The following is an 11057-nucleotide window of genomic DNA, read 5'->3' as shown; positions in this document are numbered from 1 at the left end:
CTGTGACTCGCGTCTTCCCTGCTGTGGATTTCTGGAAACCGCGCTTAAAGAAAGCACAAGACTTCTTTCGTAAAATGTGCCTTCCTGAACTTGTTGGGAAATACTTCTCGAAACAACGTGCTGCTCTAAATAGCCTGTAATGTTTCATGTTGTGGTTAAAGATTGATGACAGCTGTGTGGTGCGATGTAAATAGTTTGCATTTCATTTTTATGTGATTGCTGTGTACATGTGAATAGATCTATAATAAAGAAAAACAAACAAATATACTATTCTTTTTTGTTTTATTAAAACAACTTCACACAAAGTACAACTATTTACAATGTACAGTACATCCAAAAGAACAGCTTTAAGAATACTCAACAGGAGCAAGTGTCATTTGGCCCTGGTTTGACAACAACACTGGGGCACATATTAACAAAAACACAGCAAACCTTAACGATCTTATCAAGAAGTGTTGTGTCTTCAGCCTCACATGATAAGAGTAATCAGACTGTGTGTAACATTTTGAACTTGTTGCGCAAACTACCTATTACTCGCTCAACATGAATTCTCAGGTGGGCAATTGCTCTCGTTTGTTCAACGTCCCTTGCATCAAGTTGACAGTAGCCTTTTGTGAAAGCTGGAATCTTGACCTCCGCACACATCATTCCTACAGCATCTCTGATGTCAAAGCCTCTGTCAGCCAATACTACGTCCCCTGGTAACAGCTTTTGAAGAATGCCACATCTCTCTATGATGTGTTTATCTGATGCACGACTAGGGCTGGGCCATATTATACCATTCACGGTAATACCGGTATAATGTTAGGCAACGATAGGAAAATGAAATATCGCGATAGAATGGGAGTAAAACGCGCATGCGCAGTGCCTTTGTTTTCATACGCACATGGCCGATTGTTGAGTGAAACAGATGAACCAGAATTGGTTTGTAAAAATGGTGCAACTTCCGTGATGTGGAACTGGTTTGGTGTTTGTCTGTCAGATACACGACAAAGCACATTTTTTTGCAGAACATGCAAGCGGTCGTCGTTATTGTCGTATTTGTCGGACTAAGATGCTCTTAAATCTGGGAGTAATCTGGGTCCTAAACTCCGTATGCTTCAGGTCAAACAACACTGCAGCATCACTGAGAGTTAAAAACTGTCTAAATTCTTTCATCTTTAGTAAAACGATCAGCATTGCTGCTTTACCAGGTGTAACTATAAAGTTTAACTTCCATGAAAACAAAAAGTTATTACATTTAATGGAGTTAGAAGTTAGCAGGAAGCTAGCGGAAGTTAGCTCGCTAGTTTCGCTAGTTACCTAAGCATGATTTAGCATGTTCTGACTGAGAGATTTCTGAAAAAAATCAAACGTACAGCTCTGCTATCACTTCCAACATAAATGAAGACAGGAAACTAAACAGCAGTGACGTTTGTAGGGTTACTGAAGTTGGGCTAGCTGGTATATAATGATGTGCTACGTGATCGCTAGCGACACAGCTATGTTAGCATAACATAAACAGTGAAGCTGGAGGACGAACACTAACACTTTTCCACTTATAAAAGTTAACGTGAAGGTTCTTCATGGTTAGAGACAAATGCAATCGCATGGCAGGATGCTGTAAACGGACCAAACTTCAGTCAGGAGAACAACTGAGATAATCTATCCACAATACCAGGTTAGTCATTAATATACTGCAACAACATGGGAATAGAGCAGCTGCCAGAGAATTCAACATTAATGAATCAATGGTACAGAAGTGGAGGAAGCAAGAAGAATGAGTTTAATAAAGTTTGATTTATCTGACTGCTTTGTTTCGCTTAATGTGCCTTATAATCCCGTGCACCTTATGGTCCGAAAAATGCGTACTGCACACTGCAGTTTAATGTTGCAAAGCACCTCTTTTTAACTTCAGTGGATATTATACATGGTTATGCTCAGGATATGTCAGCCCATTTCTACTGGAAATGCCTTTTGGTTAAACTTTCAGCAAGGAATTTGCATTTGCACTGTTACATTTTTATAAAGCTTTAATGTACATAAAAACCAGCTTCTTGTTTAGGTGAAAATAAATGGAAGGTTGTCTTTTTGCGCTAGTAATGTTGTGGAGTTGTATTTTGTCTCGCATCAATTATATCGTCGGTTATATCGTTATCGCAAATTTTCAAATATATATCGTGATAAATATTTTTGGCCATATCGCCCTGCTCTATGCACGACCCCCCATCCCCTGGAAATGAAAGAAATAGCTCCATGGGGTGTAATCCCGATGAGGTATTTTATGGTCTGTGTACCCTTGTAATGAGAGTATGTTTGTGCGCGTGCCTTTAAATTAGATGGTCTTTCTGTTCGAATCTCAAAACAGTCAACAATGATTGCTACTCGTTTTCCAAAAGTTTCAGTAAACTGTGGAGGCATTGTCGCCTGCAGACAGTGCCTCTCAGGCCAGTGCACCAGTGCTCCTAAGTGGGCATACAAAACATCAATGGTATCGGTGAAGACAGAAGACAGTGTTTTGTGCGACACATGGAATAGATGACAAAGATGCTGGACTGGAAGATCAAGTCTCAGACGCATTAGTGTGAGTAAGAGCATTTGGAAACCTGTCAGTTTCTTCGGTATTGGCAGGAAATCTTTGACAGTGTTGAAGAGGGACATTAAGACTGCATAACAATATAGTCCAGTGTAATATCTTACTTTTTCGGTATCGTCCTTTAAGAAAGTTTCATTCAGCTCTGTCTTTTGCAACTGTGCTCGAAGCAGTCTGTTCTCCTCCAACAGCCGGTTTATTTCTGCTCTGCCCTGTTGACTGCACACACAGTCCTTCGTCTGCCCTTCAGCTTCCGTGACGCTGTCACTCCCATCACCACTGTCCACATTTGCAGCTGGTACGTCAACCTCCACTTGTCCAACACAACTGCTGTCCACTGCCTCCATGACATGGTTGTTGTTCTTCTGTCAGACCTTCATCGATCATCAAGCCTGTAAGATAAAAAATAGTGCATAGACTTAAGGTTAATGTACACCAATATTCCAATGACAGGTGTGTGATTCATCTTTAAGTTATGTGCGGATTAGTGTACCATAAGAGCAATTTAGTATGTTTTCAGAGGGGGGTGTTTACCTGCAATGGGTGCTCTTTTTCGCTTCCGTTGCATACGCCTTGCGTGCCGGTCCGAGTCTGACACAGGTTTGTCGTCGTGCCCCATGTGCAGTGTTGGTGCCCAGTCTGGATTTGTTACATCCATTTCATATGCTGGTTTGCCTGCAATAATGCCAAATCAAAAGCTACTCAGTCGACATGACGTGGTTCTGCAGCATCACACATTAGCATGTTTTATCTCATTATCTATGACCGCAGCGCATTGAAAAAAACCCCACTAAAAGCCTTTTGGTTTGGTCCTTTTACAGCATCCTGCCATGCGATTACATTTGTTCCTGACCACCGAGAACACTCACGTTAACTTTTATCGAGTGGAAAAAAAGTTAGCGTGTTTATATTGTGCTAACATAGCTGTGTTACTAGCGGTCACGTAGCACATCATTATATACCAGCTAGCCCAACTTCAGTAACCCTACAAATCAATCAATCAAGCTTTATTTATAAAGCACTTTTCATACAGAAAAAATGTAGCACAAAGTGCTTTACATAGTTAAAAGCAGCCCACCCCACCCTCCAACTCACTCCCCACACTCTCAATACACATATATCCCCCCACCCCCACCCACACACACACATACACACACGCGCACACTTAAAGAGTAAAAATTGGGCTGGGCTCGCATGAGCCAAGTGAGGAAACATTATAACAGAGAGCCGTCTGCACCGGGAGCCGGTCACAGACCGCAGCCTCCGGGCTGGGCACACAGCCGGAGGGAGGCCAAGGAGCCCCCCAACCAGGCTGAGAGGACCCCAGAGACCAGCAGCCACGGTCAATAACAGCCCCGGTGCAGAGAGCGCCCTCCGAGGAAACACTGGAGATATGACGCAATACGATATATACAGGGTAAAATGATAAAATAAATAAGAACAGGATACAATATAAATATAAATATAAATAGAGTAAGAAGATTAAAAAATGAATAAGAATAAAATCAAAAAATATTAGGTAAATCCTAAATTAATAATAGAATAACAGGATAGAATAAATAAGCATAAAAAATAAATAAACGCTAAGTAAAAGCTAAATTAAAAAGGTGGGTCTTGAGCCTGTTCTTAAAAACATGTACGTTCTCTGCGGCCCTGAGCTCCTCCGGCAGGCTGTTCCACAGACGAGGACCATACCACTGAAAAGCTGCCTCTCCGTGAGTATGTGTCCTGACTTTAGGGACAATCAAAAGGCCAGTACCAGAGGACCTCAGGGTCCGCGAGGGTTCGTATGGTAAAAGCAGATCTGAGAGATAAGAAGGCCCAAGACCATTAAGACATTTAAAAACCAATAAAAGAACTTTAAAATCGATCCTGAAACACACGGGGAGCCAATGCAGCGATTCTAAAACCGGTGTAATGTGGGCCCGCCCTCTGGTCTTCGTCAGCACACGAGCTGCCGAGTTTTGCAAGAGTTGTAAAGTTGAAATATTCTTCTTAGGAAGACCAGAGAGCAGGGCATTACAGTAATCAATGCGACTGGCAATAAAAGCATGCATCAGCATCTCCGTGTTGGCCCGAGAGAGAATAGGGCGGACTCTGGCTATATTTTTTAGATGATAAAATCCAATTTTGGTTACATGTTTAACATGTGGGATAAAACCAAGCTCAGAGTCAAAAATAACACCCAGGTTTTTCACTTGTAGCGAAGGACATAGTGAAAATGCCTCTAATTTAGACAAGAGTTTCTCTCTCTGAGCTTCAGGACCGACAATTAAAACTTCAGTTTTGTCCTGGTTAAGCTGTAAAAAGTTTTCTGCCATCCAAGATCTTATATCCAAGATACAGTTAAAAAGGGCATCCATTGGTCTGGTGTCATCAGGAGACACGGAGATGTACAGCTGCGTGTCATCAGCGTAACTGTGGAAGTTCACTCCATGCCTCCTGATGACACTGCCGAGAGGCAACATATACAAATTAAAAAGTACAGGGCCTAGAACCGACCCTTGAGGCACACCACATGTCATTTTATGGATCTTAGAGGAGCATGTATCCATACTCACCATAAAAGATCTGTCAGAGAGATAGGAAGTGAACCAGTTGTGTACAGCACCAGAGAGGCCCACCATGTGTTTTAGTCTGTTTAAAAGAATAGCGTGGTCTACTGTATCAAAGGCTGCGCTTAGATCCAGCAGCACCAGGACTGAGAGCTTTTGGGCGTCCCAGTTACATCTAAGATCATTTAAAACCTTTAGGAGAGCCGTCTCTGTGCTGTGGTTCACCCTAAATCCAGACTGGAATATCTCCAGGATCTGTCTATCATTGAGAAAATCAGTAATCTGAGTAAAAACAAGTTTTTCTAAGACTTTACTTAAAAATGGTAAGTTGGATACAGGTCTGTAGTTATTAAAATCATTACAATCCAAATTGCTCTTCTTCAGAAGGGGCCTCACCACCGCCGTTTTAAAGGCAGCAGGGAAGACACCCAACTGAAGAGAGCAATTCATCATGTATAAAAGCTCAGCCTCAAAAAATCCATAAAGTGTTTTAAAGAGTGAAGAGGGGATTGGATCTAAAAGACATGTGGTGGGTCTCACTGTGGAGAAAACCTTCTGAAAGTTCTCAGCATTAACCAGGACAAAGCTGTCCAGTGTCTCCTCAGGTACAATCGAGCCCTCAGATGTGTTTACAATCATATCGCGATTAGATAAAATATCAGATCTGATGGCGCTGATCTTTCCCCTGAAGTGGTCTGCAAACTGCTCACAGAGCGAGTCTGTGGGGGTTCTTTGGGAGCTGTTAAAATCAGGGTTAAATAAATGATCTATGGTGGAAAAGAGGACCTTGGGATTATTTTTGTTAATACTGATTATTTTGGCGAAGTATGAATTTCTTGACTTCCTTAATGTATTATTGTACATTTTAAATTGCTCGGAAAATATTTGATGGTTGATATTATTTTTATTTTTCCTCCATCTCCTTTCTGCTGCCCTGCAATTTCTTTTGAGTTTTTTGACTTCTTCGTTTCTCCAGGGTGATGCATGTTTTACGTTAATCTTTTTGGTGGTGAGTGGAGCAACGGAGTCAAGGCTTTTCTTCAGTTTGCTGTTAAAATAACTAAAAATCAAATCGCAGGGTGCAGGTAAAATCACAGGGGGGCATTTGACTAAAACCCTGGTAAAATTTGCAGCCACTGTCACTGCTGTTTAGTTTTCTGTCTTCATTTATGTTGGAAGTGATAAGAAAGCTGTACGTTTTAATTTGTTTCCAAAACCCCGCAGTCAGGACATGCTATATTGTATTTAGATAGAAGCTAGCGAGCTAACTTGCTGCTAACTTCTAACTCATATGTCATAAATTCCATTGTCATGGATGCCTGGATGTTTAACTCAGTTGTTACACCTGGTAGAGCAGAACGCTGATAATTTTATTAAAGATGAAAGACTTAAGACAGTGTTTTAACTCTCAGTAATGCCACAGTGATCATTTGATATATGGACCTGCAGCAGAGTTTAGGCCCAGACACGGCTAGTGACGTCAGACTCAACAATCGGATAGTGATATGAATTACTTTAGAACTCACCGGAGAGAAAATGCCGCGAGCAAACCAACAAAAAGCTGGGGATTGCACGGAACTCGATATCCGCTCGTCTCACCGCTGCAATCCATGCCTGGCGTCTTTGTTTGGTGATATCGGATACATGGGATCCCTCACGTTGCCGCCAGGATGGAAAACGATTAAAAGATTAATCCAGTTTCTTGCCTTCACGATCGTGAGATCTAACATTGCAACCGACTACACACGTACCACCATAGCTGAAGCTGTATCCTTTGTCTGGCCTACTGTGATGGCGGCAGGGGGCGCATTCTAAAATGTCATGTGACAATCTGATTCATGAAGAGTGATGATGTCACAAGGACATGTGATGATGTCACAAGGACATGTGATGATGTCACAAGCACATGCCTTTGAGCCTTTTCTATAAATAGGGGTCAGGAGCAGCAAGTTTTAGTCAGTTTGTTCGCAGCCTTCAAACGTTCGACCAGAGCTATATTTGAAAGTATTTGTAAACCTCTTCAGAGTCACTGTGCACAGGATTAAAAATGTATCCACGAAAATGCCAACAAAGAATAAACAATCTTGCTGCCTCTCCTTCGAGGTCTGGCCGGCCACTCACTTCAAGAGGGAAGCCTGATATGACACGATCCATTGGTGCCTCATCAGTCCAAAGGACATTACAGGAAAACTCCGACCTACATGCAAAAATTAAACAAATTGAAGAAGAGAAGCTTCAACTGGAGGAGAAGTGCAGACAATTGGAAGCACGAAATCAAGAGCTGGAAAAACAACAGCAACGCCAGCCTTACACAAAAATTATTAGTGAGGCCTGGGAAGGAAAGTTTGGTGAAGCACGACAGAAGATTTTGTTCCTGATGAAGGAAAACAAGACAAAGAGTGCTGAATTAAAAGAAACGTCTGCCCAGCTTCAACGCGCGAATGCTACTATTGGGGAGATGCAAAGGGATCTCCAAAACATGGAGCAAAAGAATCAGGCGCTCCAAGGAACGCTTGATGAAGCTATGGAACAAACTGCACAAATCCTCGGACAGAAAAAGGAAGGGGTCACACAAATGCAGGACCAACTCAAAGGCATAAAGAAAAAATACGAAGTGCTGAAAGTCAGGCTGGATGAAACAGAGTGCAAAAAAAAAGAGCTTCTTCAAGAGAAAGAGCAACAGGAAGAAGAAAAAAAACGTATTCTCCAGGACTCAGACAACTTGAAGTGTGAAAACGCTGAAATGCTTGCACAAAAGCAGCAACAAGAGAAAATAAATGAAGACCTGCAGCGTAAGCTTCAAGAAATCACAAGAAGAAATGAGCAGTTAGAAAAGATGCACAAGGAAAAACAACAGCAAAATACAGACAAGTGCAATCTATTAAAAGAAATGGAGCAAAGATGCCAGAAACTTGAGAAGGAAGTTGAAGAAACAACCGATCAGTTGAGAACCCTCATCCTAGAGAAAAAAGTGGTCGTGGAAAAGCTCATGGAAAAGAAGAAAAAACGTTTCCGCTTCTTCTGGAGGAGGGACACTCCTGCTTTTTCTACTTTTTCTATTTTTTCTACTGCTGACGTCACCTCGTCTCCCTCCACCTCTGTTCCATCTTAATTTTCACCTCTCCTCTCCCCTTCTCTCCTAACACTTCTTCCCTCTCTCCTTCATCTTTTTTCACCCCAACCAGTCCCGGCAGTTGACTGCCCCTCGTGAGCCTGGTTCTGCCGGAAGTTTCTGCCCGTTTAAAGGCAGTTTTTCTTCCCCACTGTCGCCTAGTGCTTGCTCAGAGGGGATTGTTGGGGTTTTCTCTTTTCTTTTTTTTTCCCTTCTTATTACCATTTTCCTTTATTTACCGATTTGTTTTGTTTACTTTTCTTTTATGTTGTTTCTTTATTTACTTGTTTAACTTTTTTTCAACTTATGTAATAAACTAATAAACCAATTGAATTTATCCTCTGCGTATTTTACATCTAATCTTTAAAGAATATTTCCAAAACATTTTCAAACATCACGATCTGTCTTTTGTTTGCTTGTTAAAACCCCGTAAATGGTGAAGTAAAAACCCTGTGATATGGTTTAAAACATCAAAATAGACTAAACAACTAGTCTAAAACTAAGAGACACAGGATAAAGTTGGTGTGAAGGTTTCAGTCTGTGAATGAATCTAAGCACCATCACCTTAACTTTAAATTCATCTCTGTTACCCTCTTTGTGACTGAACTCTGACCGTGAGCACCACAGCCACTGCGCACCAGTCACACACACTTTAAATCCATCACAGTAAACCAGTTAGTTTACCTCAGTTTGTTTTGCAGCACATTTCACAACATGCAAAAGCATAATGTGCCATGTATAGACTCAAAATCTAATTTAAAAACATGAGGACTGACCTGTAAGCTTTACATTTACAGTTTATCACATACCACTGAGCAGTTCTTACCTGTAATTCTAAGCCCTCTTCTTCCTTTTCTGGTTTAAAACATCAAATTAGACTAAACAACTAGTCTAAAACCAAGAGACACTTAAATATTAAGTTAAACCTCTGGGGTTGCCGGACGCGCCGGCGCGTCAAAATCACATGACCAATTTAAGACGACACAGCTACAAGATGCAGCGATTCAGAGGCTGTATCCCAATTCAGGGTCTGCAGCCTTAAAGGCCGCATTTTAAGGCCGATTACGTCACCATGCCAGTCTCCTATTGCCAGAGGCTGAAGTGTGTGTGCAGTCACCAGGTGATAATCTGATATCGTCTACTTCCCCACTGATGTTAAGTAATATGAAAAAAAAAATGAATCCCACCTTAGGCCGAATGTGTGACTCTCTTCGTAGTGGAAGAGAGAATGAATCTTCCCATCCGAATTCACGGCAATCAGTCTGTCAATCAAATCCTGTGGAGTAAAATGAGAGGCTTTGAACAAGAATGCACCGGATAGGGTGCAAAACGAAAACTGTGTGGAAATTTACAATGGGTAAGGTGGAGAACGTATATCAGTCTCAGTGTGAGAGGGTTTATTTGAATGCGTTTGAAGTAAAACAAATGGGTGGGTGGTGTTTGGAGGCCAAATAAAAAGTGCAAACATGCCCTCAGATGGATGACAAAAAAAAACTGCAGTGTGTGGAAAAGAAGAAGAAGAAAAACACTTACAGGTATGGAGGTTGGCATCTCCCTCAGGGTGTATTCGCTTTTGTTGGCCAAAGACTGTCGGCCCAGCAGTTGCCACACCGACTGGGAAGAGGAGAGGAGGTTGACCAAGTACAGGAAGGACTGAAGAGGAAAGTAAATACAGCAGCTGTTAGAGAGAAAAAATGTATTTGCTTTTAAAGACCATTGTGAATGCATTTGTGCACGTCATGGATTGATCAAATCCTAACACATAATAATAATATAACACTATTCAACTACAAACACTACCGATAATATGACAAATAATATCTGTAGTATTCAAAGCAAAACAAAATGTAAAAAGAATTTATGATTGCAAAGGTAAAACATGGTTTACCACACTCTCAAAACTGAATAAGACATATATTCTGAGCAGAGTGGTTGAGCAGAAACCTATTGCAGCCTGAAGAATATTAAACTACAGGAAAGCTCCCTGCATTTTTCACTGGGTCTGGTAGAACAGGGAAAACATATCATCAAAAGCATCAAAGGAAAAAAAGAGAGACACTTGCACAAACGAGCTACAACTTAGATTATATTAAACAGCTTCAAAGAAACGTAAAGAAAAAAACAAGATACGATGGATTTTTTTTTCTAAAATAGAAATATCTATACTTTCATGTGTCTTCTGATGTTTCTGTGCATGTGTGAACTTATCTTCATATGTACTACCAAACCTCCTACTGTACTTAGCACAGATTAAAGCAAAGACTCGAGTTAATTCACCAAAGTGCTGGTGTGTGTATATTTAGTTTTCCTTTGACCTCAGCATATATGTATAACCCACTGATAAGGCAGACTTTAAAGTCGCCTGTGGCAGGACACAGTTTACACATCACTGGCTGTCCGTATTCACTTGGCTAGTCTCTCTGAGAGAGATGACTTGGCTGCTGTCAGAGGCCAAGCATCAGACACACACAGACAGGCTCACGCTGGAGCTTGTTGAAGCTTTCCTGAGAGAAATTCTGCCAAAAACATAACTAAAAATGCAGTCTTATGAAAGTAAGGCTTATTTGCCCAGACACCCATAAACCAATCAGCAAAAAGCCTTTCTTGTTAACAAAATCACTATTGCCAGTTTCTTAAATATGAATATTCACAAGTGAATTTTCTACATGGCTGCTGGTATCACAGCAACACATGGACCACTATTCTGAGTCCTGGGTTAATAATAATTGGAATCAATTTAATTTTAATCAATTTAAACACCTTTGTAACCAGTGAGCTAAAAACATGATGGAAAAGCAAAACTTCTAAGAGATCTGTG

General features: G+C 41.1%; 1 protein-coding gene across 1 annotated transcript; it reads right to left on the bottom strand.

Moving 5' to 3' along the window:
- Positions 1–265: 265 nt before the first annotated feature.
- On the bottom strand, positions 266–3619 carry LOC146693592 (uncharacterized). Its single transcript, XM_085478620.1, has 2 exons — positions 3107–3619; positions 266–2964 (listed from the first exon to the last, which is right to left on the bottom strand). Exon 2 carries the CDS (start codon positions 2917–2919, stop codon positions 2134–2136), a length of 786 nt encoding a protein of 261 aa, XP_085334746.1. The 5' UTR covers positions 2920–2964; positions 3107–3619; the 3' UTR covers positions 266–2133.
- Positions 3620–11057: the final 7438 nt, after the last annotated feature.

This window comes from Copadichromis virginalis, linkage group LG14, assembly GCF_057382275.1.
Source record: "Copadichromis virginalis isolate Kocher_CV1m ecotype Utaka linkage group LG14, C_Virginalis_male_GT1.1, whole genome shotgun sequence".
Taxonomy (NCBI): domain Eukaryota; kingdom Metazoa; phylum Chordata; class Actinopteri; order Cichliformes; family Cichlidae; genus Copadichromis; species Copadichromis virginalis.
Note: the sequence above shows the minus strand (reverse complement) of the source record. Positions and strands in the feature narration are given on the sequence as shown.

Bases quoted from the DNA above. Each gene is read 5' to 3' on its own strand.
- LOC146693592 (XM_085478620.1), bottom strand. From the start codon at position 2,919: ATGGAGGCAGTGGACAGCAGTTGTGTTGGACAAGTGGAGGTTGACGTA.